The sequence below is a fragment of the Osmia bicornis genome, chromosome 9 (genome assembly GCF_907164935.1).
Source record: "Osmia bicornis bicornis chromosome 9, iOsmBic2.1, whole genome shotgun sequence".
Classification (NCBI taxonomy): domain Eukaryota; kingdom Metazoa; phylum Arthropoda; class Insecta; order Hymenoptera; family Megachilidae; genus Osmia; species Osmia bicornis.
The window spans coordinates 2,627,050-2,653,958 of record NC_060224.1 but is presented as its reverse complement, the minus strand read 5'-3'; the positions used below and the strand labels follow the sequence as shown (position 1 = coordinate 2,653,958).

The window sequence follows — 26,909 nt, the reverse complement described above, 5'->3', positions numbered from 1 at the left end:
TCAACGACGCGCGCCAACCGCGACGATACAAATCCACCCCTGTGACAGATATCTGAACATCGAGGGTGGAAATGAAGACTGTTGCTGGAGGACTTTCTCTTCAAAGTAACACTGCGATTCTTACTATCTTTTTTCCTCGACGAATTTCAAAATATCACACCTAAGATTTGCACAGAAATCCATCCCCTGTATTATTAAAAATTCTCTTCTATAAATAATAAAAATGAGAAAATTTGGATTTTAAAAAATTTCATATCAAAGTGCTGGATTGAAATTATTCCTGATGGTGTAGGACGAAGTAATTGAACACGAGATGAAAGAAAAGAAGTAAACGAGCCCTCTGGTGATCCAATCTCTTTGCCTTTCTCTGGCTGGCAAATCATCCATTGAGAGGAAAGTCGGTCAACGAGGAACTGGAACCGCGACGATACAAATCCAGCCCTGTGACAGAATCGCGGATAAGCGCGATATCTGGCTGTTGTTCGATGGAAAACGACGGAAACGAGGCAACCGAAGGGGGGTTGCGCGAAAATAACGCAGGAAATGACGACTCCCGACCGGTAGGACTCTCTTTCAACGACCTACTTTCCATTGTGTCTCTAGTCCTGCTTCTGCTCGAACGGAAGGAACACCACCATCCTGTTGGAATATTAATATCGGGGTTACTGGGAAACTTCTCTGAAACCAGACTCTGTTCGGAAACGTCTCTCGATAAGAAGAAAGCGTACTCTTCGATGACTTATCGAGAACTCTAAAAGGGGTAGTTTGAACAGCTGAAAAATTTGTATATTATCTCCAATTAATTTATTAATTACTTCGAGTAGGTACCATAGAATAACTCGAAAGAGAAAAGGATAAATTCATCCCCCTTTACGAGTACAAGCTAGGCGTGAATTCATTTTTAATAGCTCGTTCAACAGCTGAATCGTTATTAACAGATATTTATAAAACATTTATCCTTCCTCTGATTAACGAACGGAACATTTACACCGACCTGACTATATGGGTTATCGGATTTTCCGGGAATAAACCGTGCAATCTTTAACGTCCTCGAGATGCGAAAGTGGATCGTGTAAGTAGCTAAGAATACTCCGATTCACTCTATTCAACGCTCACGATTCTGTCGTTCCTCTTCAACTTCCGAACGCTCGATGTCTCTGAACCGAACACGAAATCGACCAGAGAAAGTGGAAGTACGAAAATAGAAGATCTGTGTATACCCGTCGGAAACATCCTAAAACCAACCCTCTCCTTCGGCCAACAGCTGTGTGTATTATAACACGTTGTAATTGAAATGATTTAGAATCGGATTTTTTCAAGAGGAAACAAGATAACGAAGGAACATGAAAGAGTAAATGTTGTAAAGATCTGGGTAAAATATATGTGTATTTATATTTAAAGATAGATGGTGTTCCGACAAAGGAGATCCCCCGAGATGAATTTTAAATTATTGCAAGCAGAGAGCCTAAGTTTATCTCGAGATTATCATCAGGTGCTTCTTTGATGCACCGACCGCTAATGAAGTTGCTCTTATGCAGTGGAAACTGGGTCAACGTTGTTTTTTCAATATATCTGCAACGGAAATATTGACATTTTATCACTGCTGATACAGGGTTTGATACAGTCTCTTCCTGCTTCCATTCTCTGGATTGCATATTTTATCAAATTTAAACAGAAGTCTGATGTTTCATATTTTGTTAAAGGAGGATGTAGCACTTGGTCGAATCTTAAAGCTACACGTAAGATCCGTAAGAGCCGAGACGAAGGTACTGTTACGATATCAGTGTGTTCTTATTACTGGTGACAAAAGCACCCATTGGCCACCCTCGTCACTTTGGAACCGGACCCGGTTCCACGAGGAAATTATGGCTGGCTTAATTTCACCAGGCGATTTCAATGCGCGAGTCATGTCAACCTCGATGGCGATTAAATCATCCACGAACTTCGAGTGTTCAATTTCTCTAACTTTAATAGTAAGTAGAGATAGAGTTTTCAATCCTCGTTTATTTTTCCATATGAAACAGGTGATCAGTTCTAAATGACTATAGTCATTCTTAGTAGGGAAAATATGAACAGCTGTAGATACTATTAGAATACTTTATAACTACAGTCATTTTTAATTATGAAAGGGTAAAAAATTCTAGGTTCAATTAGCTAATATTTCTTTTTTCCAAAAATGAATTATTCAAAAGACTATCATTTAATTTTTTTTATTTAATCATAGTAACAAGGGGGTTGAATATCACAAATTGTTTTACAAACGAAAGTTTGTACAGTATAGGGAAATGTGTATCAGTGCAGTGCACCCTATCGATTCAGGAACGCACCGCTCGCGAGTCGATCGGAGCTCCTAGCAACCGCACGAACTCGGCAGAGAAGAATCTCCGAAAAGTAGCGAAAAAAAAAATGTCAGAAAAATATGGAAAAATGATAAAAGTGGTGGGGGGGTGTGGCTCACCTAAGCCCATCTTGCGTTTCAATTTCTTAAGGACCTTCATCTTGCTGCGCAACGGTGCCAGTATGTTGCAATCGTTGTTGTTGTTCTGCGTGGGCTGCTGGAGCTCGGCAGAGGGTTGCTTGCCCGCGGGCTGGTGGTGGTGATGGTGCTGGTGGTGTGTCTCGTGATGATGGTGGTGATGGCGGTGGTGGTGATGCTGCTGCTGCTGCTGCTGCTGCTGCTGTTGCACGCTCGCGCCGGGACTGGCGAGGTGGCTGCAGCAGTGACAGGGGTGGCTCTTGCTGCCCTTGACCGCGCACGACGCCCCCATAAATGTTGCCGTGGTGCTCTCGAGGTGACGAGAGCAGCCGTGAGATCCCGATGGTAGGGTAGGCCGATCGAGACACGAGACTAGGAGGGACGGAATCGCGATTGCCGTACGAGAACACCGGCTTTTTAATGTAATTATCACTGATCGCACATCGATTAGCACACTGATTAATCGCGAATATGTCCAAACAATAAGACTTTGACGATAGACGGATAGAAGTCTGAAGAAATACGTTGACTTATTTCCTTCGGCACACACACGGAATTTTATTCAGAGGGCTCCCGTTGTGTTTACGTGAAAGGGTTGAGGGAGAAAGAAGGATTCGAGACCGCGTGACACGAAGAAGAGAGGAGGCAAGCGAACGATACGCGGATAGTAAACGCTTGCGTGCCCCTCGAACGGCCAGGGACGACTGACGGCTCCTCCACCGAGCGCCAGAGTATCGCCGAGCCGCGCGCGAGCCATCGACCAATCACCGTTCACCTATCCCCTCCCATGTTCGAACAATAAATAGTGGAGGGGAGAGTGGCACCTGGTGGACAGCTGCCCCTTACCTGGCCGCGACACACCGGGCCACCCCGTGTGCCAACGCGGGGAGGCCGGGGTGGACTTGTACCTTCTCTGAAGAGAGGCGCGGGGTTGGAAATTCGAACTGGTCGCCGACTGCACGAGCATTGATCCTGCTAGACGCGATTACTTCTTCTTCATCCTTTTTTTTCTTTCTTTTTTTTTTTTTTTAATTTAATTTTTTCGCCAGTGCGGCCGACGCGGATGTCCGAGAGGAAACGTTCTCGGGGCGGGTCTCGTCGGCTTTCGGATGAATTAAAACGATGCTCGAGGAGGATCGATATTCGGGACGATCGATCACTAGAGTCTGGTAGAAAACAGGGAGGAAGGTGAAGTACGCAAATTTCACGTAGGTCGTTAAAAAGTTACGAGGAATAATGGTAAAATAAATATGTATCATCCCTTCTTGATGGTGACCCAGTAAAATAATCGAGGCCAACAAATACGATACCATCGAATCGCGAAACGATATATTAGGTAAAAGGAGATACATTCGAGATTTCATGTCGTCGGTTCGGTCGCTGAACGACTGCGATAGTTGTTCGCGTTTAAACGGTGAAGAGCCTTTGGGCTCAGGGAAAACTGGAGCAGGGTGATACCGGGGAAACTTATGATTCCTCCAAGTGATACGGAAATATGTAAATAGAGTCGTATTGGAAGATCGTGGATGAAGCATGGTTCAGTATTCTGCGTTGAAAACGGTCCAAATGGCAACGTTTGCGATCATGAATTATTCAGATCGCAGGATGAGTGCACGCGAAGATATCGTAAGTAGAATTCAGAGTTCCTGGTGAAACAGGACGCGTCTGTAAAACCGGACCTCTCTATCGTTATATGATTTCTGATTAAATCAATAATTAACCAAGGTGGGCCCCGATGACGCACATTTGTTTCCTCGAATTATAAGATAAATTTTATTTTATCCTTTCCTGTACGCTTCCGTTTTTGCCGCGTATCATCAGAGATAAAATCATCTCTTGTAAACGCGGTCATTTTTGATAACATAAAACGTAATGATCTCATAATTACATGAATTGTGCAATAAGGGACGTCTCTTTTTGCATTTGCAGTAATGCAAATCGAATACGAGGTGGATCGAAATTTTCTAAAGGATAATGGTAAACTGGGAGTTAGTCCAAAAATGGTACATGATGTAATAATTCACATTCCACTTGAATCGACCAGGCAAGGCTGTCGAGTTGTTCACCGTGACGACAGAGGCTTGTTTTGGCCTGCCATTTCGAGTTACAGGATCAATGTACAACGGTAGAAATATCGTGTTTCCTTGGGATTCAAGATGCGTTTCTGGTCCCATGACAATACCACAACGATCCCGACAAGTGATACGATAAACGAAGGTAAAAATTTCGGGAATGTTCAAATGAAAATTTTTATAAATTATTAATCATCTAATGAAAGCTCGTTTCACGTGCGTTAAATGCACAGCAGGATTCAATTAATTCTAGAAAAGCATCCAAATTAGGATACAATAGTATGATTCCTATACAGGTACCCTTATAATCCACTCGTTGCTACCTTTCCTAAGAGTTGAATGAATTTAAATTATCTAAATTCCACGCGCATCTATGCGGGTCGTCAGTCGAGTAACCAAAATATCTCTTCTCTTTTCAACAAATTAGAATACTTCTAAAGAAATATTCAGAGAAGAGCTTTGAATTCCAGAATATTTCGGAATCGAATAAATCCTGGAAGAGAAGGCACGAACGAAAATCGAATTTCGAGAGACGAAGCAGGTAAATAAAATCGAAGGGAACAAGGATGAGATGCTCGACATGATCCGCGTAGTTCGCAAGGAAACCGCATTGCAGTCCTCGGAGTCCTTGTATCCTTGCAAGCCAGGAGAAAACTCAATTTGTGAGCCACTCAGTGGCTCGATGGAGACGGTACCTCGACGCGTGTACCGCGAACACCAACCAGAAACGGCATTAAAGACGGAAATTAGATGGAAATTGAAAGCTTCTCGTAGCTTCGTTCGAAATCGATAGCTCGTTGTCTGGAAAAATTGATCGTCGATAAATTTTGAACCGTGGATCGTTCGCTCCACAGCAACAGGTTAAATCAAGAAGGGGGAACGCATTCGACGAGGTAGTGCAACATTTACCGTAGAGGACATTTTTAGCCCCTGATTACCAAGGGCTGCCATTCAGCCCCTTCAGTCACTATCAACACGCGACCACCCTTCTCACCCTATTCGATTTCATCGCTTCGGAAGATGTCTACTGATCCTTAAACCCTGCTTCGTCCCTTCTCGGCTTCAAGGATGGAGGAACAGGTTACGCAAGCAAGGTGTATCTTATACTTTGAACACCTTCATGATTTATTCCATGAAACGTTAAATTTTCTATTTTTATATTCATCCAATTTATTTATGCAACTGATGTCCATCGAATTTTGATTTTTTCAATCAATGAAATTCTATTGGGAAGAATAGGAAACGAGTGGATCAGGTTCTCGAAGGATAGGAAATACAAGCACGAAGGCGTAGCTACGGCTTCCTTTCGCACATCCTTTTTATCCGGACCGGTGTTCCTCTTGCGTAACGATCGTACTAACGGAAACCGTTTGTCCGGTCCGTGTCGAAGTTACTTTCGATCGTTTAATCGCCGTCGTCCAGCGTGACTGGCTTCCTTCCAGGACACTCTCCTTTTTCTCTTTTCTGTTTCCTACCTGATGAATTATGCACGTATCGACCTGGTACAGTAGCGATCAAAATTATGCCATTTCTATTCTGAATTTTGCAACACCGATTTTGTAGAATAAAAAGAAAAAATTGAACGCTTCGTGTCAGATTCTAATGAAATCGGGAATAAATGAATCGAGATTGAACATTTCCAAGGAACGTCTTACGCGTGTACCTCGAACTCGTCAAAGAACGGCTCGTTAATCAGCGAGCTTCAATTACAATGCAACGCGTAGTTAAAAGGTAATGGGTGTACAAAAGAATTGCCAGGTAATTACATAAAATCGTGGTATTCGTTCGAAGCAACTGCTTTCCCGTGGCCAGCCATTATATTTCCAGGGCATGCACATCGAAAACGATGCATTGTTCTACGCGCACGTAACTAATAATCTCGTTTCTCTGCAGTGTCTGGTATTTTTGTCAATTGAAAACGAAAAAACAAATGGAAACATACCAGAACATTAATTAAGAAGCCTTTGAGAATTAATAATTCATCGATAAATTAATGTAAATAATATAGAAAAGGATGCAATTTTCAGGAAACGAGTTCATTCACCCCTTACACCTGTTTCTTTACCCCTTCATTACACAGCTCCATAATTAAATCAATTATATTCGACGACAATTCAAAGCTCTTCTCGCTCACAATCAATTTTTATCGTCCGCGTTGTTGCTCGAAAAAAAAAAAAAATCGTTCTAAACAACCTCGGGCGGGATCTACCGAGCGTACAGAATTATCCATCTGCACCAACGATTTCGGTGTAACGGTGTGCGTTGAAAATCGGAAGGAAGCTGGCAAATGAGCCAAAAGAGCCGCTTAAACGAAGGGTTTGTTCCCTGGTTGCCTGTAATTTCGGAGATTCCGGCTATTTCACGAGCACCGGCAACTACGAAACTCGTAAATCAAGGAGACGCGACTCGGTTGTTTGCTCGCCAAACCCGGTACGATTAATTAATGAATAATATATTGTGCCAGGGATAAAAGGACGATTAATTACGTTATTTAAAATTTCGATAGGCGTTGATATTCTCTGTTCCTGATAATTAAATGAATTGTTTCATTAAGGAAATTGATTTCTGTTAAGCAGAAACGATCTACTCGTTTCTAATTTATCCCTTATCGCAATCTATTAGCATTGAAACATCGAGAACGTCCTTTAGAAACGCGTAAACCAGCTGGTCGGGCGAGGAACGCGGTGCCAATTAAGCATGCGTGAAACGAACGTGTGCAGCGGTTCGATACGCGAAGACACTTGCAATTATACTTGGCGATATCGCGCAACGCTATCGTGTGAACGTGATATAACGATCTTATAGAACCACCTAGTCTAATTAGAAATTACACAATGCAGCCAACAGAGTATAACGGTGAATCCTTGGGATCAATTAGATAATTACACCTTACCTTTAATCCTTTCAATGATCACTGAAAGAAAAAAAGAGTCTAATAAAAAAAAATCACTCTGAATGTTTAATTCTATTCTTTTATACAATACCTGCTTTTCATACATAGCCGATAATATAATGCAATAAAATTTTCGTAGATTTTTTGAATTGAAATGTGAAAAATTTTGACAGATTTTCTTAATGAAAAGTGTAAAATCGAATCGCAATAAAATCGGCAGATTTTCGTAATGAAAAACGAAAGGACATCGAGTGGCAAAGGTGTGCAATTTCGGATCCAAAGGGTCCAGCATCTGTCTGCCGCGAGGTTACGAGCTCACGGTGCCCCGTAGACGTGGAGGAGTGTGCAGATGCGTTTCCTATGGGGTAACCCCGACGCTGGCGGGGATACGTGCATATAGTATAATGTGGAATAGCGGAAACGAGCGGCGGATGGCAGGAAGTCGGAGAGACTGGCGCGTGCGCACCCCCCATGAAAATATAGAAGACGCAGGCATTTTAGAAGTGTATTGTCGGCTCGGATTACTATGGGGCCAAAGAAGGGATGGACGAAGGGATCCTCGGAACGGTTGCCAACTTGGTTCCCTTTTTATTTCAACATACGTTTTATCATCGATGAACCCTTTGGATACCAGAAAATAATGGCGACCTCAGAAGTCTGCACTTTCATCAAAAGTGAATTTTAATGACCAATATTCGAGTGAAAATTAATTTATAATGTCTCGTGTTATACATGATAATACGGCGCTCATTGAAAATAATGTACATACGTGTAATTTACGAGGAAGCTGCTGTATCACCTGTCTGCTTATTCCAATCGATCCATCTACTTTTAAGCGACGGTCAAATATAATTTTATGGTTCACCGTTGAGGAATATTTTAATGAACAAAAAAAAAGAATTAACGAGTTCCTAAAGTGTACAAGAAACATTATTCCATATTGTATGGCACTTCTGTAGAAGACACGACTGAAAGGGGAATCGATGAAACCGGTGAAATGAGAACCCCAGTTTTATAGGACACCCCTTCTTGCAATCCATTCCAAGTCTGCCGCCCCCTTCACAGGGAGAGCACATCTGACAGAGGCATTGACCGAAAATACAATCTTTTACCGCGGTTCTTATTTCGGGAAGACAGACGGCCTGCCAGACGGGAGGGTCGAATGCGCCCTTTCTGCTGGACAGGCAATTAGGAAGCCCTTGAGGAAACGGTACGCCGTGTTTGTCCATTCAAGGAACGAGCAACGGGAGGAGCGAAATGCAAATCGGTAGATTCGCGAGATTTCACGGGAGAAGGGATGTAGAAACTTTGAACAACACTTTTATCCTTCTCAATTGGAAATTTGTATAATTGTTTCAGAAGAACTTTCTGAAGGTTCAATAGAAGAGACATTTCTAACAATAATTGTTTTCTTTAACAAACGTTTTAGCTTTTGCCAGTATTAGAAAGTTTCTACGCCTTTCTTTTTTAAGTGAAATTTACCTTGGTTTATTTCGTGAGTTTTAAACAAGCAAAACAAATGCTCCATAGATAGGACGTCTATAGTAAAAAATAGTGAATTTTGAAAGATGCCAATCGTATAAACTTCTTCGCCGGTCAAATTCCCCGAGCACGTCGACTCCAGAACACGCGACATCCTGAGAAAGGGAGCACGATGTGGTAACCTCGCGCAAGGAAGCGGAGATACGGTTCCGCAACTCGAAAGCGGAATCGACTTTGGCGTCGAAACAGGCAGCGATTCACGAGCCGGTTCGAAGGATTTTGGCGTTCACGCAGGAAGTCGAGTTGTTTACCGTGAACGAGCTCAGATTTTAACTACCAAATTCGCTTGATAAATTAAAAAATTTCAAATCGTATTGGAACCTCAAAAAAATTTGTCGAAGTAGATTGACCCCCGGCGCGGTCTTAGACACCGAAGACAACCTCTGAACGAGGTTGACCTCGTTGTACCGTAATCATTCCATTATCATTCAATTCTCTGTCACACGACCGGCTGCGATCTTTACATATGGCAACTCAGAAGGAAAAAACGCTTCGATAAAATAAAAAGTACGTTTCAATATCACTGAACAACTTCTAGGAATTCAAAAATGTATCAATAATCAAAGTAATTGTGGCCTCCTAAATTAGCTCCCCTAAGTATCGGAAATCGCCCTAATAGACTTTCGATTTTAGGATCATCGTGTAAACACGAATCTCGACAGATGTTCGGATATTTTTGGATAACGATACAAGATAGCCTTCCTGAGAATATACAGATCTATTTTGGAAAAAAAAGAATTCCATTTCATACCACAAGAAATTGAGAGGTTCGTTTGAAAATTAATAATCAGACAAGGTGTCTCGCTACACGTGTTTACTCTCGTTACGATTCATCGTTATGATAGTAAGTGTTGATTATCGTTTTAATAAAATTCTAATGGTTTGAAATTGCAGAGGAGCAACTAAATTGGTTAACCGCTCCTAAAAAGAGGCCCGCATCTTCGGTCGTAAAATTCGCGCGACACTGGTGTTCTCTGAACGACATTCAGAATTCTCTCCGTCTGAGGAGACAGGTGTTTGTTGGTATTGTCCATAACCATGGTAGAGAGAATATCGTGTTGAGCCGCTATGGTAACAGCTGAATGATCGTTGCGCGAGAGGTGACGCCCGTATGCAGCTGCTGTCGCGTTTAACCCATTAAGTACCAAACTTTTTATTTATAATAATTCTTCGTACAAGAATTAGCGCGATCGATTCAATCGAGTATCAATATTACGTTACTGTTAATAGGAAATTTTGTTCTACGGGTGTCGGTTAACCGACAATCATGGGGTAATCGGCTTTTCGGTAGCAACAAAGAAGCCCATTATCTCGTTACACGAATAAACCCCTTATCGCCGGTTCAGATTGAGCTGAAGGCTGCTATAAAAAGTGGCATTCAACTTGAAAGCATAGCAGCAATTGAAAAATAAATATTTGCGATTATTATTATTTTAGGTAGATTTATTAAAACGTGGAAATTATGATTACTGGAAGTAGGTGCAGGCTGATCGTTTATCGGTTTTAATTCACACCGTGTAAAGCAGAATTTTGCAAGAAAATGAAAGTAATAAAAGAAGATACGTAAGGTGAGATAAGTGATAGGTGGTTTTACCGGCAAAGTGGATCAGGTGCACGCGGTCGAAATCGTTACAGATGCCAAGAATTTGCTGGTGCGGCAATAAGCATGGTAATTAAAAAGTCCATTGGCCGATTTTCCTTGATCGAAGCGAAAGGAAAGAACGGTACGTGCTGCGGACACGAAACCGGCCATTTATTTTCATTCATCGTCACGAAATCGTTTCTAAAGATACCTTTTTGAAATGAACGATAAAATACGATGAAAAAATAAATTAACAATGCAGCAAAGAATATTTAAAAAAAAAGGAAAGACAGCTGGCGACGATTTCCTTTTTAGTCATTTTTAAAGGATAATAATTTCATATGAAAAGTTGCAACCGTGAAAAGGATCGTTAAACGAGCCTCATTTACCTTTAATAATCCATAAAACACAGTCGCAAACTCTCGTCTTTTCCAACTTATTTATTAACAGAAGCGGTTGCAACATTCACAAATTAGATTCTCTCTGAACTTGTTACGCGGGGCAGATGTTTGATCCTGGAAGATAGAGCCTGACTTCCATCCCCCAAAAAATGCTCTTAGCTTGAACAGGTGCATGGTAAAAAATCCTCTTCGAGTTTCAGAGGTGAACGGTTTGCATCCAGGAATATTTCAACCGTCCTATCCTCTGCTAGCGATTTTCTTTGAAATCGAGAAGGATTTAACGACAACCGAGGAGAAAATAAAAGTATGAAAAAGGACGACCGAGAAGATCGTCGATTGAAATTATGCACACAGGGTGGAATTTAATATCTCCGACGAAGGGCCATTAAACGGCAATTAAATTAGGCAGACCGATGCAAAGGTTAGACCGTTGAAGTTAACGATATTTCGAAGTTTGTCAAAGGTAATGGTTCCTTAAATAGTTTCGAACGAGAAGGATCCTTTTGTAAGGAATCTCTGCACAGGGAATGGCAAAAGGTGGGATCCCAAGGGATCACTGTTACCTTTTCAAGGAAGAAATGTAATTTCAAAGGTATTCAGAACTCTGCCCCTTGCCTTTAGCCTTTGGATGAAAATAAAATTACCCTGGTGACATAGATAAAATTCATCAACATTTCTGATGGATAAGAATAATTTTCAACTTTATACAATTTTGAAGTTTCCTCAAAATTATAATTTTTTAAATAGCATCTTCAAATTTGCTATTGGAGAAAATGATCGTTATCTAAAATTTTTAGATTCTTGAGTGTCTCGACTTTCCATGGACACCTAGAAAAAGAAGAAGGTTCCAAAGGTAGATTGAAAGCCTTTTAAATGTCCAACACGAAGTCTACGCAACACTTTTCTATGTATCTTCGAGGAACAGCTGAGCGTCGACCTGTTTCCGACTTTAAATCACCGAACAGGTAAGAAAGTCAAGAAAGGTACTGAGCTTAGAAATCGGCAGATCATAGAAAAACAGATGCAGCTAGGTCTTTGAAGGTTCCTTTTAAAATCAGATGGTTCTCCTTTTTTTTTAAATAGAAACAAAATTTTTCAACTTCCTTCTCTAAGGAAATTCATACCAAACTCCATAGAGACTTAAATGGACCCCCTGAAACCTCCCTAATCACCATCAATCATCTCGCTAATTCGAAAAACGCCCAAAAAGAAGGTGCCCATTCATCAAGCTAACGAAAGCAGCTAACGGTTCCCTGCGACCGGTTAATAAGCGTTGAGAGGTGGATTAAAAAATTCACGCGACTAATCGCGATAGTCGTGCAACCCTTTGTCCTCGTTCAGCAGGACGCGTTTCCGTCGCTCTTTCATCCCTATTATAGAGACGGGGCGGAACTTTGTTAGCTCGGCGTGTGCGTGTATGCGTTCGTTCTCGACCGGCTCGACAAAGCCGGCTCGAAAAGGATGCGTGGCAGGTGCGTACGCGTGCCGGTCGTCCAATCGGGCATCGCCGTGTTTCCCCGTTCACCAAAGGCCTTCCTTGAGTCTTACCTGGCCAGGCGAGAGAGGTAGGACGAGGAAAGGTAGCTAAGAAACGAACGATAGGGACGAAGAAAGACGGTGAAACGGACACACGGTGCACCTTGCGGCACCCGGTCTCGATTCCATTGACAGAATTCCCCTTGGCTGGTTACGTTTCCTCGCCGGGACCCAGCTCCTTCCGAAAAAGGCACGCACGAATTAATTGCCGCGGACGGAACCGCTATGTGGGCCACGCGTTTCCGCGCAAGCAATCGGTTGTATATGGTAATTTAATCGACTCGTTAAAACGGTTTGCTGGTCCTAAGTAACGATTCAAATTAGCGTGCAAATCGCACGCTTGTTCGATTTTTTCTATTGACTTGGGGCTATATTTAGTAGAGAAAATAGGAAAAGCACATCCACAGAGGCAGACTTATTTTGATTAAAAGATAAAATAGAGAAGAGGAGCTTTCTACTATTTTTTTTTTTTTGCTTTGGTCTTGGAAAAATTTATGCATGCGAGAAGTGGTTCAACTTGCCCGAAGAACCAGTGCCCGAAGGAAACTGAGTTTACGAATGCGACAGGTGAAATGCGAGGCTGATCGATCGACAGGCATCGATCGGTAAACAAGAACACTCGTTCGATTCGTTTTTGTATACTTGATACATGCGACGATCATTTTACATACGGCTCGACAGTGAATTCACAAACAGGAACACAGAGGTGTCCCATTACGGATTATTAAATCAATGTATGTTATAAACAAATGATCTTTGTTTGTCTGATATTTAGATTCGCAAAAATTCCTCAACGATAGTAGGTGCTCTTTAAGATAAATTATGGAAATGAAGTTTCAAAAATTACCACCCAAATTAATCTGTTAATTACATTGTATTTCCGTTTCGTAACCTGATCGAAGTATAAAAAGTTGCTTCATGTCACTGAATTCCACCTTGCTAGCTTCATTATAATTTTAAGCACTTCATCATGATATTATATCCTTGTTTTCAACTTCGCAGCTGTTTCGAAGATACCGATCACTCTGACGAGAAGTTGAACATTTGCGGGGAAGTAAGGTGAAGTTAATGGGGGCTCGTTAAGAAATTAATTAATGAAGCAAATCAGCCTTAACACGATTAACGCGAGTTCACCAAACATTCTGTAAATTAATTTCTGTATCTATAATCGACATATTGATAATATTTATTTATTAAATAATGGAAGCAATATCAAAAATCCTCCGTGGGTCACTAGTGACCACCTTCAGAAAGATGACCCACGTAGAACCATGTCCCTCATTTTTCCCCTTAGAAATTAGAGAATTCCTCAGAAAATATAGAAAGCAAGAAATTTTCAGTGGGTCACTAGTGACCACCTTCAAAAAGATGACCCACGAAGAACCATATTTCTAATTTTTCTCCTTCAAACAATAAAATTCCTCAGAAAATATGAAAAGGAAGAAATTCTCAGTGGGTCACTCGGCAGAAGAAGAAGCGATACCCTTTCGCTCGCACACAAAACACTGTTGAACGTCGCTGAATATCGAAACGTACGAACGATTGTGTTTATGCCGTGCGTTCGCGTTTACTGTAAAGTATTTTTCCCTTATTCAGCCACGTTTGTTCCCTGAAGCACGATTAAATGCTGGTCTTGCCGACTTACCGTGAATACCTGTCCCTCTATGTGAATACCTAACGAACCGCTCTCTTACGAACTAAGGATGATCCGAGGTGGGAGACGAAACACCGACGTGACTCAACAAACGACTCCTTTTGTGCTACTCTTCAGGACGATACCGAGGTAATGAACTTTGTTTAAACGACTGTTCGGTAAACCTGGCACGGAAACGCGGCACGTGCCGACTCGCCTGCTTCTTTACTTTATCGTTTGTTTGCGGAATTCCGCGAGTTATTACGCGTTTTTTGGGGGGAGAATCCCCCTTTCGTGGGGTTCTTCGAGAATATCCTTTGCCTTATTATTGTAGAGGAGAAGGTACGAATTTGAGATATTAAGATTTTAATCAACCATTCTTGATAGATATAATTATTTTATTTTATTTAACCTTATTATGTTTAACATTTTCTTACGTTTAATTAATTATCATTAATGTTCTATTTTAGTTTTATAAATGTATTTTTCTCAAAAGTAACACTGTCTGAATTTCTATTAGCCCGAATTTTCCATCAATTAGAAAAAGCAAAACGAACAGAAGTTTTAATATTTATATTTATGTAACACATTCCGCATGAAATTCCCCAAATTTCTATGCCTGATTTTTCTATTTACGACTATTCTGATACGGAGAACTACCCAAGTGTAGCTGAACACGCCTATACCCCGTTTTGTGGGCAGACGGCTAATTGTTTAAAAGATATCAATAATTAAAGTTAGACAAAATAGAATATAGAATTTTAGTTTAGAATTATATAGAATTTTAGTTATTCAAAAAGAGACAAATTATCATTAAAAAAAAAAAAAGAAATGGGAATCTAGGATTTGAACCGAAGACCTATAGATTGCGAGTCATGTGTATAACCACGGAGCGGATTCATGACTCGCAATCTGACGGTTCTCGGTTCAAATCCTTGGTTCCCAACAATTTTTTTTTTTTCTTAATAATAATTTTTATGCAATAGTTATTCAAAAAGAGACAAATTATCATTAGAAAAGAAAAAAATGTTGGGAACCAAGGATTTGAACTAACTGTAATTGTTAATATCTTTTAAACAATTGTCTGCCCCCAAAAGGGGGTATAGGCGTGTTCATTTCGACGAGATTTTTTCCAAGCTGGCAAAGTTTCATTAATAAATGAGTGTAACACTTGGGTAGTTCTCCTTGTGAGACTCTGTGCATCTAAAAATAAAATAGCTATCTCGTATTCGTATCCTCTCCTCTACCAATCAGGATGAACGCTTCCAAATTGAATTTTCTCCATAAAAGTTTGGGATTTCGGATAAACATCAGGTCCATCTATCAGGAATCGAAGTTAGAAGTTCGCCTAAACAGGCGGGCAGCCTCTCTCGAATAGTTTCTGCTCGTCGACGCAACAGGCTTTGAACGCAAAGCAGAAACGTGCGTGCACGCGTGGTATACGATCGAGGAAACGCAATTTCCACACGTCGCAGATCAAAGCGAAACTGTTTCAATGCGTGCTCCAAACACTCCGCAGACGGTCCTCGAGTGGATCGAGGAGGGAACCAAGTTTCGAGTGGAAGAAGATAAAAAAAAAGAGAAGAAATAATAGACAAGAAGGGGAAAAAAGAAGCGGAGTATCAGAGTTCTTTCGTCGAGCACTCTTCAGTACGCTCTTCTGATCCCGATCCTCGATACGGATGTACGATAACTAGGATTTAGCGAATTTACTTTCTTTTCGTATGTAAATTAAAAATAACGAAAGTACTTTTTATAAGGAATATGTTAGGTTTATTGCAAATTCTCGTTACACTTGTATCAAACATTCTTCATTCGCATCTCATATTCCAGAAACCAATCATTCTTCTTGCAACCCTACAATCAATTCAATGCTTACTTTATCGAAGGATTTATTTTGCTTCATTTCGTTTGTCCAGTGTATGTAAATTGAGAATTAGCAGCACTTACCTGAAACAAAAAAGAAAAGAAATTTTTCATTCATCGTTAGTTAAAATTCTTCGCCATAAACGTTACCGTAGAAATTTCACGAAATTTCAACCCCTCGTTCCGCAAATAAATCAATCCTGTCCAGGAGCATGAAATACGACTTTTCTCGCGGGGGCACCCGAACAAGGGGGGAGCGAATGAAAAATTCAACGTGCAACAGGCGAGTGTCCTGGGGTTGAAAAGGTAAAAACATCTGGCGCCAGGGTGGCTCCTCGTGCACTGTATCGGAATTTCCGAAGGGGAGTTCTAGTACGAATATATTTGAATAAAACCAAAGGTACTGCCACGCATTCTCCCCTCTATTTCTCCAATTTCGACATCATCCCTTGGTACCAGCTGAAAGAATCCTGATTCTAAAATCACCCTGTCTATAGAGATACTGATCAATGCTCTTCATCAAGCACAACGAACGCGATGAATAGACATGGTGTAATTAAAAATTTGTTTAGTAAAACTTTGTTTTAGCGGGCTAAAAGGGAGGGGTCCCAATTGTTAAATTTTGGACAAAAATAGAGAGAAGAAATACGACGAGGTAATGCAACGGGGGTCATAAATGCAAGTAAACGTAAAGCAGGATTTCAGCATGTGGTACCCAGGTGTCAATTTGACCCTAGAGATTCTCTCCGTGAAAATCCCAGGTGTTTGAGGTGGTTACAATAGTCTCCGGATTGAACCCATTGATTTTGGCGAGCACTGATCATACAGAAGGAACACAGATGTCTGCCAGAAGTTGAGCGTGAAGAAAGACTTATTTTATTTTATTTTATATATTTCAGCTTTCATATATTTTCTTTTTATCTATGGAAAATGAAGTTTCTGATAATTATGTGGGATTAAATTTTTCGCGTGATATCAGCTGTCTATCGAACCCTCCCTTTTCCACGAGGCAACTGCTACCTCTACTCCAACGAAGTTTGTAGAGTAACCGAGTAGCCACGTGGCTTATCGACAGGAAATAGCCTTTTTTTTGTTTCATTAACCATCCCGCATGATGCAGTTTGGAAATCCAATACATTAACGGATGTTTAAACATCTCCACGATCAATCTTCTGGAGGGTATGTATGTTTTATTAGAGGGTGAACGTTGCCCTTTCTAGCTTTTAATTCTGATAATTGATAGGTTCTAATTTTTTTTCCATTTGTGAACAGTATAACTTCCTATTCGAAAAAATTGTAATTTTACTACCCTTGGAGTTTATCAAATTTTTATATTCAACTTAGTAAAAATAATAGTCTGTCAGTGGCACGATGCCTCGTTTGCGAGATCGTAGATGAATAATAACCGTCGAAGAGCAGTCGATAACGAAATTGATGATTTTATTCGAGGACCCCGCCTTCTATCAATTTTTAAGGGGCCCCATTTGATGGCACCTCTTCTTTGTCAGATAATAGCTTATAAAAGGTTGCACAGGAGTAACAGGTTGCAGAGGATACGACGAAGCACCGTTTCTGCTACATAATTAAAGAGTTCGAGGGTTCTTCAAAAGAGGATCCTTAATTCTCGAACAAAGGGTGTCTACCTTTGCCAACTTCTATCCTGTGCAATTTGCATAATTGTGTAATTATGATGGTAACACAATTTGACAACTTGCTGAGCTCGATGACTTCTTCTCACGATATCATTTTTAACCAGACTAACTCTTAACAAGGATCGAAATATTATTATAAAATTCTCTTTGTTATATAATGGATTACCATCCGTGAGTATTAATCAACTAATTTAGGAAAATTATAATTGATATTTTTATAAAAATATTAATTTTATTAATATTAGAATAGAATTGAATCAGATATTTATTTATAAAAATATTAATTATAATTTACATACGTAATAATAAATTAATAAAAATTAATTAAATTTTATTAACATATACACAGCCGCAATTTCACAAGTTCAAAATTTCAACTGCGCATCAAATCAAACGAACGTTTCATATAGTAAATAAGTTTTTGTCTTTCATTTCGAGTTTGGAGCTCGAGGCGAACGGTCACAGTTGAACTCAGAGTATAAAAGTGTTTGAAGGCATCCAGTGTATAATTTTATTACAAGTGTCCATCCGGGTCCAGTTTTCAGTACGTAACAGTAACAATAGGTAATTATTATTAACCCTTTTACTGCTATGAACCCATATATGCATCCATAGTTTATTTCTTGTATATCTTAATTATAATCAAATAAAAGTTATCAAAGCATATCACTAATTACACAGATTATAATGATGTGATAAAACAATGAAAAAATAAATTCAAAAATGAAATAAAATTTAAAAAAAAATAAAATGAAAACTGTTATTGATTTAATTCTTATTTCGTACAAATACAATCTTTAAGCCTAGAGTACTCAGCAGTGAAAGGGTTAAAAAAAATATCTGAATCGTTGGAAATATTATAAGAATATGGAACAATGATCCAGTTTGTTCAAGATAATTTCATTAAGCGGTTGTTGCCAGGTGGAGGTGCTCTTCCTCGTAGTCAGAGAATGTCAGCTGCCTCCTGGGGTCTCTCGCCGCGTACAAGCCAGACGCCATTGTTCGATCAACAATACTGAACCGAACCGCTCACAACATATATCCCATTCATTTCATCCACCCACTTTATGCTACCCCCGTGCCCACCCCCGACGGATAAGGGGGGAAACAAGGGGTCAACGAGGATGAAGAAAACGTCATGTCCGTTCGTTCTGCGGAAGAAGCCGTCACCCTCTTCGGTAAACCCCTTTTTTTTCCCATTCGTTTCTTCAAAGTCCACCGTGGCTTATGGGGGCTCCCTGTTCGTGACAGTTTTTTTTTCTCTCTCTTTTTTTTAGCTTACTCTGCAGAAGTGGATGAGAAATCTTATTTTAAGAGATATTTTATTTTATTGAAAAATTCTATTTTTATTATTTATTTTATTTTTATTTTATTGAAAAATTCTATTTTTATTATTTAGGTGGTTTCGAAATTTATTTTATTTCCAAAATTCTACTCTGACAAAATATTAATTAGGGAACATTCTCAACGACAGGTAGACTCGAAAGGTACCTGAAACCTTGCGGTGCATTGCACTGGCTTCTTCAACAACTGAAAACGTGTCTGGTGTCCTTTGGCTTTGTTCGAAGGAAGGAGCCGAAATCTGTGCACCACGTGCCTCGAAGATCCTCCGGTCAATGAAGCGGAAAAACCGAGGGCAGGATCCTGACATTTTTCAGGTAACGACAGTGCTACCGTTTTTATTCTTCCTTTCTTTACAATTCATCCCTCGTGAGGTCGTCTTGGATCTTTGATATCGTTACGGATGATATACAGGGTAAATCAGATAAAGTGTTACAAGCTATTATTGACCTAGTTTTTTTTTCTTTAATTAAATGTACGATTAATTAGTGCATGAAAAATTTTGTTTAAATGATAACGTCCGTTTATTCTGATCCCATGGTAGCCATTTTAGAAAAACTGTTTATACTTTATAATATATAATAATATAAAATTGTTTATAATTTAAAAACAGAATTAGGTCAATAAGTAGGTACTATATTTTCCGAGATAATAATTTGTAACACTTTATCTGACTCTCCTGTATAACATATATCTTCATGATTTAGATTTTTTAATGGGTTATTTCTTATAAAATATCACAAAATTAAATTTCTCCGTGGGAGAATCAAATATCCAATGACAAAATCATCCATTTATCTTTCCAAAATAAACGATCTAACGTGAATAAGCCCCTCGTCGACTCTCCTACTCATCTAGACATCTTCTCGACAGAATGTCCCATCAGAATGACCAATCCTTGAAGTCCATCAGTTGCTTTCCGATGGGAAAAGCAACGATTGCTGTTAGACCATAAAATCAACGGATCGTTAAGATCGATTGTCCGGATGTTTACGACTTCAGGAACAAACGGTGAGCCATTGGAACCCCATGGACGACAATGGACACTGGTCACTCGGCAACGGACGATCCTATTGTCTTTCGACCGGCAGCACAAAGAAGATGGTTCAAGTATCCAGGCGAATTGGCTGATAAATTAGGTTAATCGAGAATCGTGTTTTTTTTTTTTTCTCCTCCCTAAAATGATTTTTATCGGTCGGACAATACGCGGTCACGCAACATGGCCCCGTTAATAAAGTGGAAAGAAGCAACTCTGTTCACGAGCAGCTTGGCACGTGCCAAACAGTGTCAGCTGGTAATGATCGGCGAACGGTACCCATACGATGCCCGACAGCTTTTTATCTCGAAACAATATCTCCTGGTATTTCGAAAACGTTCGTACCGGCTACCAGAGGTGAAAGGGATTCCGTGTATATCGAGGTAAACCGAGAGGGAAAAGTGGAAGGGAAGAAGAAAATTGTAAACGTAAAATAATTTAGAAAATAAGTTTTTTATTAAGTTCAAACTTGATACATCAATAATACACCATTGTACATTTAATAAAATTGTTTCAATCATTCGCTATATTTTTCAATATAATTAAAAATTTCTTTAATTACACTATTGTCCAAGTCTTCTCTCCATTCCCTGAATGATGCACCCAGAAAAATAAAAGGACAGTTCAATGCTCCCTGACTTCTAAAGTGCACCTCAATCTCCTTCTCTCTCCTCCTTCTTCCCGTCATCGTCATCATCGTCTTAAGTGTCTCCTACACCCTGTATTTATCCCTTCCATCGTACCGGGATAGCCACGCGCCACGATGTCCCATTCCTTTCTCGCCAACAGCTCCACAGTCCTCCTCGCTTGCATGCAACACACACTCCCTTTTCTCTCCCTCCCACCTTATTCCCAGTCCTCTTTCTTTCACTCTGCTGCTCCTTCTCTTGGCTCTGAAATTTTCAACATCTGTCGAGCCTCCTACCACCCTTAATACGTTCACTTGGTAACAACGCCATCCCCGTTTCTCGGCTGCTTCCTGTGATCCCGAAATCCCAGGATCACCGAACTGGATGGTAGCAGCAAAAGAGAGGTTAGGTTTTACATCTCTACACCACTTACGTCCCTGTATTACTTACATCCCTGTATACCTTACATCCCTGCATTCTTTATATCCCTGCCTCCCTTAGATGTCTGCATCCCTTACATCTCTATGTCTCCTATATCTCTGCAACCCTTATACCCCTGCATTCCTTACATCCTTGCTTCCTTTATATCACCCTGCATCCCTTACACCTTTGCACCCTTATATCTCCTCATCCCTTATATCCCTGGGTCACATTTTTGCCTCAAAAAGGCAAAAATTTCTACAAAAATTAGTTCATCTTTTTGCCACCAGATGGCGCTGATCGGGCGTTGAGATTTTAGTTCACATTTTTCCCGCTAGAGGGCCAAAATTGATGCATGATTTAGTTCCTTTTTCCAAAACCAGATGGCGCTGACTCGAGGTCGAGATTTTAGTTCACATTTTTCCCGCTAGAGGGCCAAAATTGATGCATGATTTAGTTCCTTTTTCCAAAACCAGATGGCGCTGACTCGAGGTCGAGATTTTAGTTCACATTTTTCCCGCTAGAGGGCCAAAATTGATGCGTGATTTAGTTCCTTTTTCCAAAACCAGATGGCGCTGACTCGAGGTCGAGATTTTAGTTCACATTTTTCCCGCTAGAGGGCCAAAAATGGTGCGTGATTTAGTTCCTTTTTCCAAAACCAGATGGCGCTGACTCGAGGTCGAGATTTTAGTTCACATTTTTCCCGCTAGAGGGCCAAAAATGGTGCGTGATTTAGTTCCTTTTTCCAAAACCAGATGGCGCTGACTCGAGGTCGAGATTTTAGTTCACATTTTTCCCGCTAGAGGGCCAAAATTGATGCATGATTTAGTTCCTTTTTCCAAAACCAGATGGCGCTGACTCGAGGTCGAAGTTTTAGTTCACATTTTTGCCGCCAGGGGGCGCTGGTATAAGGGATGTAAGGTATAAGGGTTGTAAGGTATAAGGGATGTAAGGTATAAGGATGTAAGGTATAAGGATGTAAAGATGTAAGATAAGAGGTATAGGGATATAAAGAATACAGAAATATGAGAAATACAGGGACATGTGTGATACAGGGATGTAAGGAATACTGGGACACAGGGATATAAGTGGTACAGAAATACAGGGGTGGTCTTCACTAGATCTATAAAGGGCGATAAAATAATAAATAATTGAAATGTGATGATTCCTGCGTGGCCTATAAGTGTATTATAAAAATAACACATACCAGGCACGGGTGGATCTTGACCCATAAAGAGGAATAAAATAATAAATAAAATGAATAATCAGACGAAGCTCACAAGAGGGATAGAATCATAAATTTCATCCCCCTTGTACGCTTATTAAATAATGAGCTAAGAAAATAAATAAAATGCATTAAATAAACTGAGGAAATAAATTAAAGGTATGTCTGACAGATAGATCCGCATCCCTCGGCGGTCGCTATAAGACTGACTAGGGTTCACCTCGTTCTAGGTCTTTTTCATATTGACAAGCAAATACTTCGCTTTAGTTTAAGTTCGATTGAAAATAAGTAAATTATCTAAATAACTCGGAAAGGAAATTCAGTAAATTAAATGACAACTCACTTGCTGCTTTAAAATGATTTATTTATCAATGCGTATGAAGTGAATACAAGTTTGACAAACAATTATTTTAATAATTTCTTGGTCTTTTTGTATCTGCAGTCACTGGACCCGGCACATCTGCCCATTCGTGGCAGGTGGCGACTTATCCGCTTCTCTTCAACTCTCTCCTTAACCGCTCCGAGACCTTTTCATCTTTATCCGTTCCGTGGTTCATCGATATCTTTCCTCTTGTTCCATCTCGGCTGGCTCTTTGAGCCACGCGACAATACCGCGGCAGGCGCGTGTCAGCGTTCCACACCAAGAGAAATGTCGTGTGCCGTGCAAAATGACCGAAGGCACTGCAAGGACTCGCAATTATTAATCATTAAAATGATATACTTCGAAACCGTCTGCGACGTGTACAAGAATTACTCCAGCAGCCACGACACTTTGTATTCTTTTACAATCAATTTAAATGAAGAATATTAATAAAACGTTTATATGGTCGTATTCAATAAACTTTAAGCTTCAATTTCATATAAGGTAAGTATTATTTTAAAATACTTTTATGTCATGAAATTGTACCAGACTGGATGTATCTTAGAATTGATCATCGCTTGCTAGAATTGGCAATCAGCCATTTTGTATTATGATTACCGATGAATCATTTATATAGCAAGTTTCAGAGAACTTTAAGCTTTCATTTGATATATAATGAGTGTCATTTCGTGACACTTTTATGTCATGAAACGTCGCTGATCTACTTGTTTTATCATTCAATCTATCAATTCTATCGGCAGGGGTGATTAAGTATCCCCTGGGTAATATACCGGGTAATTATATGCATGTTAAAATAAATGAATCACATTCTGGATAAATGAAGAAGCAGCAAATCGATGTACTTCGCAAGCAGGCTCGTGCTCGTCGTTATTACGAGCTTAACAAACAGGTGGTTATAAAAAAAGCCTTTCTCCTCGAGTCATTCGAGGTATGCAAGCCAGCTCGATACAACGCTCGCTCGTATTTACAACGAAGCAGCAGGTGCCGATCAATTTCATGTCCACCGTACAATACCCAATATTTACTTCAGCTGAAAATAATGACATAGAAACGCGAAGACACCGGGTAGATCAAAGTCGAAGTTGGTTAAAAAAGAAAACGTGTAATAAATTAATTTTTGCAATCGTCGTGTAGTTTCTTGAACCCCTTTCCCTAGCCGGCTGCCAAAACGGACCTTTGCACGCTTATTTCCTGAGAAAAGAAAAGAGAGCCACGTCGAATCCTTATTATAGCCGAGTGAATGCGAAATGCAACGCGATCTGGGCCGATGCACCCTTTCGTGGTACAATGCACCCCCTCAACGTCACGAATACCATCATCCTCTCATCCTTTATTTTCTTCACGGACAATACCAGACACGATCGAGCCTCGTATGAACGTCATAGAATTACCAGATGAGAGATACAATTCTTTAAACCCATCGAAGACTAAATTATTCCCTTGCGAAGACAGCTGATGCTCGCCAATTCAGATCGATCAACTACGAATGGGTGCCATACAATTTTTCTGATAAATAAGAAATGTATATCTATTTTAATTTCTCGGGTTATTCTCGAGTGTAAATATCCTGCGACGCAGAGGGTGCAAATTCTTTGAACTACGATCAAGGGGTTAATTTCGAGCCATTACTGCTTGTCCAAGGGGCAAGTGTTAACTTTCCCACTGTTTGTTCCAACAACTTCGATGAGTCAATGAGTTATGACATTTGTAATGTGTCCAGTCGAGTTGCAACCCTTTGCGAAGGGTGCTGCTTTCGAAAAAAGTGTGCAAAAAAAGTGTGCACTAAACCGAGCCACCCTAAGTCCGAGACATCTGGGTGTACACACGTGCAAATAATAAAACTACTAAATAATAATTAATATTTTGAGCGAGTCTGATAAAGTGTTATAAAATATTATCTCGGAAACTATAGCAGCTATCGGGCTAATTCTTTTCTTAAATTAAATTTTTCTAAAATAAATATTTTATACTAATTTTTTTATTTAAATAGCTTCTAATTTCAACCCGAGCTATCGGGTGAATTCTCAATAAATTCGACGTTTGAAAACCGAGCGAGACAATAACCGGATACGTTCGGGGTTATTCTTCTCGTCTGAAAGAAGCCAGAAACTCGGTACGAAGAGAAAAAAAAAAAGGAACCCGTGAGCGAGTTTGAATCCTTTGATAAAACGGGGGAGGTTAGCCACGAATCCTCCGCCCCTGACGGCGTACAAATTTTTCCTCGAAGGGTTCGCGACTGCACCCCATCAAGTTTGTCGAAAGGGTGGTTCCTATAATTGCAAGGGTTACCGTCGTCATCCCTTAACGAGGGATAAAAGTCTTTCGCAATGCTATTTTACCTCCTTTCACCCTCGCCAACCCTCGCGCGACGATCCTGACATTTGCGCGAACGATGGAAACGCGGCTTAATTGAGGCAAAGGCAGGCCTCGCATAATTAATCGCGAGCAAAAATAAAAGCGTCGACTTCGATTCGTTTCTCAAAATTATAATAACAAAATATTTCCAAATTGGAGAAATTTTCTCTCAACCTTGTATGTTATATTTGTAAGCGACGGTAATTAAAGATCGCTTTGAATTGTTAAATGATGGCGAAGAATAGAATATTCCTAGCCGAACGGAGATACAAGAACGAGATGCCACGGTGAAATATGCGTTCTGGTCGCGGCCATTAAAAACGGAAACCGCGAACTAGACAGCCGCGAAACGACGACAGGGAGAAAGGAAAGGGGGAGGTTCCTAAAACGTCGTTCCCTCTTAAAATTAATCCGCGAGGGTTGCAAATAGCCTGTTTGACGAGCGGCCAATTCTGCCGTGCGAATCGCGTGGATGCCACTTCTCTGCGTACTTTCGCCTATTCTAACCAGGAGAACACTGGCAAGAGGAAACGAGAAGAAAGAAACGTAGACGTACAAAAGTACCATTGCTGTACCAGCAATTTTTAGCCCAACCAACAATTACTCTCCCCCATTCCTTTCTTTTTTTATTCAAAATTTTCATCTCAAACTTGTAATAGGAAACTGGGGCAAAATAAAATATTAAAAATTCTTTAATTACCCAGTTTAAAATGTTCATATTATAGTACTTGGAATGATGGATTTGTGATAGGATTAATATATGAAGAAATGTTAATAAAAATGAATTTTAAGACAACATGGTAGATTTGAAATTGAACGAGGAACGAAAAGCAAAGGGGTCCTATCAACTCGCATAGCCTCTCGGTTCGCGCCCCGTGGCACGAGAGGAACCTTTTCCAATTGACGTCATAGACGCACTCTTTTACCCTTTTTTTTCCTCCCCCTTTCGTCCTCGCTGGCCCCGCCATTCTGCGTGCAACGGGTTAAGAATACAGCGTGGCGGGATTACTTTCGTCCCGTGTGTTGCAACGTTCTGCACTGGGAATAGCCGGTGGCCAGGGCTGAATTAACGGCCGTTCTATCGAGACTATATATCCGTGTTTTCTGCTCCTCATCGTCGTCGACGGACGAACGAACGAATTCTACGCTTTCGACATTCTTTTCCTTCGACCAGCCCCGCCGTTCTCGCTTTCGATTTCTCGCCTCGACGATTTTTTTCACCAACTTCCGCTATTTTCTACGCCGCGTTACGATATGCATTTCAAGCTGATGAGTTTACGCAATGAATATAAAGAGCATCATTGATTTTTCAGAAATTTTTGGAAATATGAATTATTTAGGAAGGATAAATTGCCTTATAATAATCTAAACAAAGTTAGACTATTAGAAATAATATTTAATAATTTTAAGAAATAGATTTAGAACTAATATATTAATTTCCTTTAATTTAATTGTAATTTCGCGCTGTATATTAAAAATTAGCAACTTGTGTTATCTAAAATGTTACTGTTTTCCCTGCCCTCTCCTAGATAATTATTTTGCACTTCAACCTACCCTTATTTTGATAAACTAAAAAGAAATGAAATTTATTACGTAATAATTCTGAAAAAAGAGATGGAGATAGAAGCGAACGCACACAAAGAGCCATTGAATTTATGAATCGGAAAACGTGCGCGATACGATTAAAAGGTGTGTAAGAAATCCGTGTATACCGCGGCCAAAAATATCCTATCGCGTCAAGATACGCGTAAGTACACGTGAGCCAGTATCTCGCATAGGAAAAGGAACACGTGTGCACGGGACGCGTGGTTCAACTATGCATTATGCCAACACCACATACGTATTTCCGTGTTCACAACGGCCATCGT

General features: G+C 40.2%; 2 protein-coding genes across 8 annotated transcripts in view; one reads left to right on the top strand and one right to left on the bottom strand.

Annotated features, from left to right (window-relative positions):
- Positions 1 to 26,909, bottom strand: part of LOC114872136 (protein neuralized) — a 63,470-nt gene that overhangs the window by 28,096 nt on the left and 8,465 nt on the right. For 3 of the 6 annotated variants that reach the window (XM_029178994.2, XM_029178996.2, XM_046287258.1), the window contains one exon: positions 7,442 to 7,462. The exons of 2 other annotated variants lie outside the window; for them this stretch is intronic. In XM_029178994.2, coding sequence (XP_029034827.2) covers positions 7,442 to 7,462 — 21 coding nt within the window. Of the gene's footprint in view, positions 1 to 2,458; positions 3,182 to 7,441; positions 7,463 to 26,909 lie in introns of those variants that run through there. One more of the 6 variants, XM_029178992.2, reaches the window with a different exon arrangement.
- Positions 18,008 to 20,507, top strand: LOC114872147. 2 transcript variants are annotated; one of them, XR_003788716.2, is made up of 4 exons: positions 18,008 to 18,197; positions 18,575 to 18,831; positions 19,128 to 19,311; positions 19,868 to 20,507. XR_003788716.2 is itself a non-coding variant. In XM_046287262.1 (3 exons), the coding sequence occupies exons 1-3, from the start codon at positions 18,721 to 18,723 to the stop codon at positions 20,123 to 20,125; spliced, it is 420 nt and encodes a 139-aa protein (XP_046143218.1). In that variant the 5' UTR covers positions 18,434 to 18,720; the 3' UTR covers positions 20,126 to 20,507. The 2 variants fall into 2 exon arrangements, 1 of the variants encoding a protein (XP_046143218.1); XM_046287262.1 differs by lacking the exon at positions 18,008 to 18,197 and having other exon boundaries at positions 18,434 to 18,831; positions 19,132 to 19,311; positions 19,997 to 20,507.

Excerpts from the sequence above, each read along its gene's own strand:
- LOC114872147 (XM_046287262.1), top strand. The coding sequence starts at position 18,721 with ATGCTACCCCCGTGCCCACCCCCGACGGATAAGGGGGGAAACAAGGGG. Across the intron at positions 18,832-19,131 it reads AGAAGCCGTCACCCTCTTCG|ACTCGAAAGGTACCTGAAAC; the intron begins GTAAACCCCTTT and ends AACGACAGGTAG. Across the intron at positions 19,312-19,996 it reads AGGATCCTGACATTTTTCAG|GAACAAACGGTGAGCCATTG; the intron begins GTAACGACAGTG and ends TTACGACTTCAG.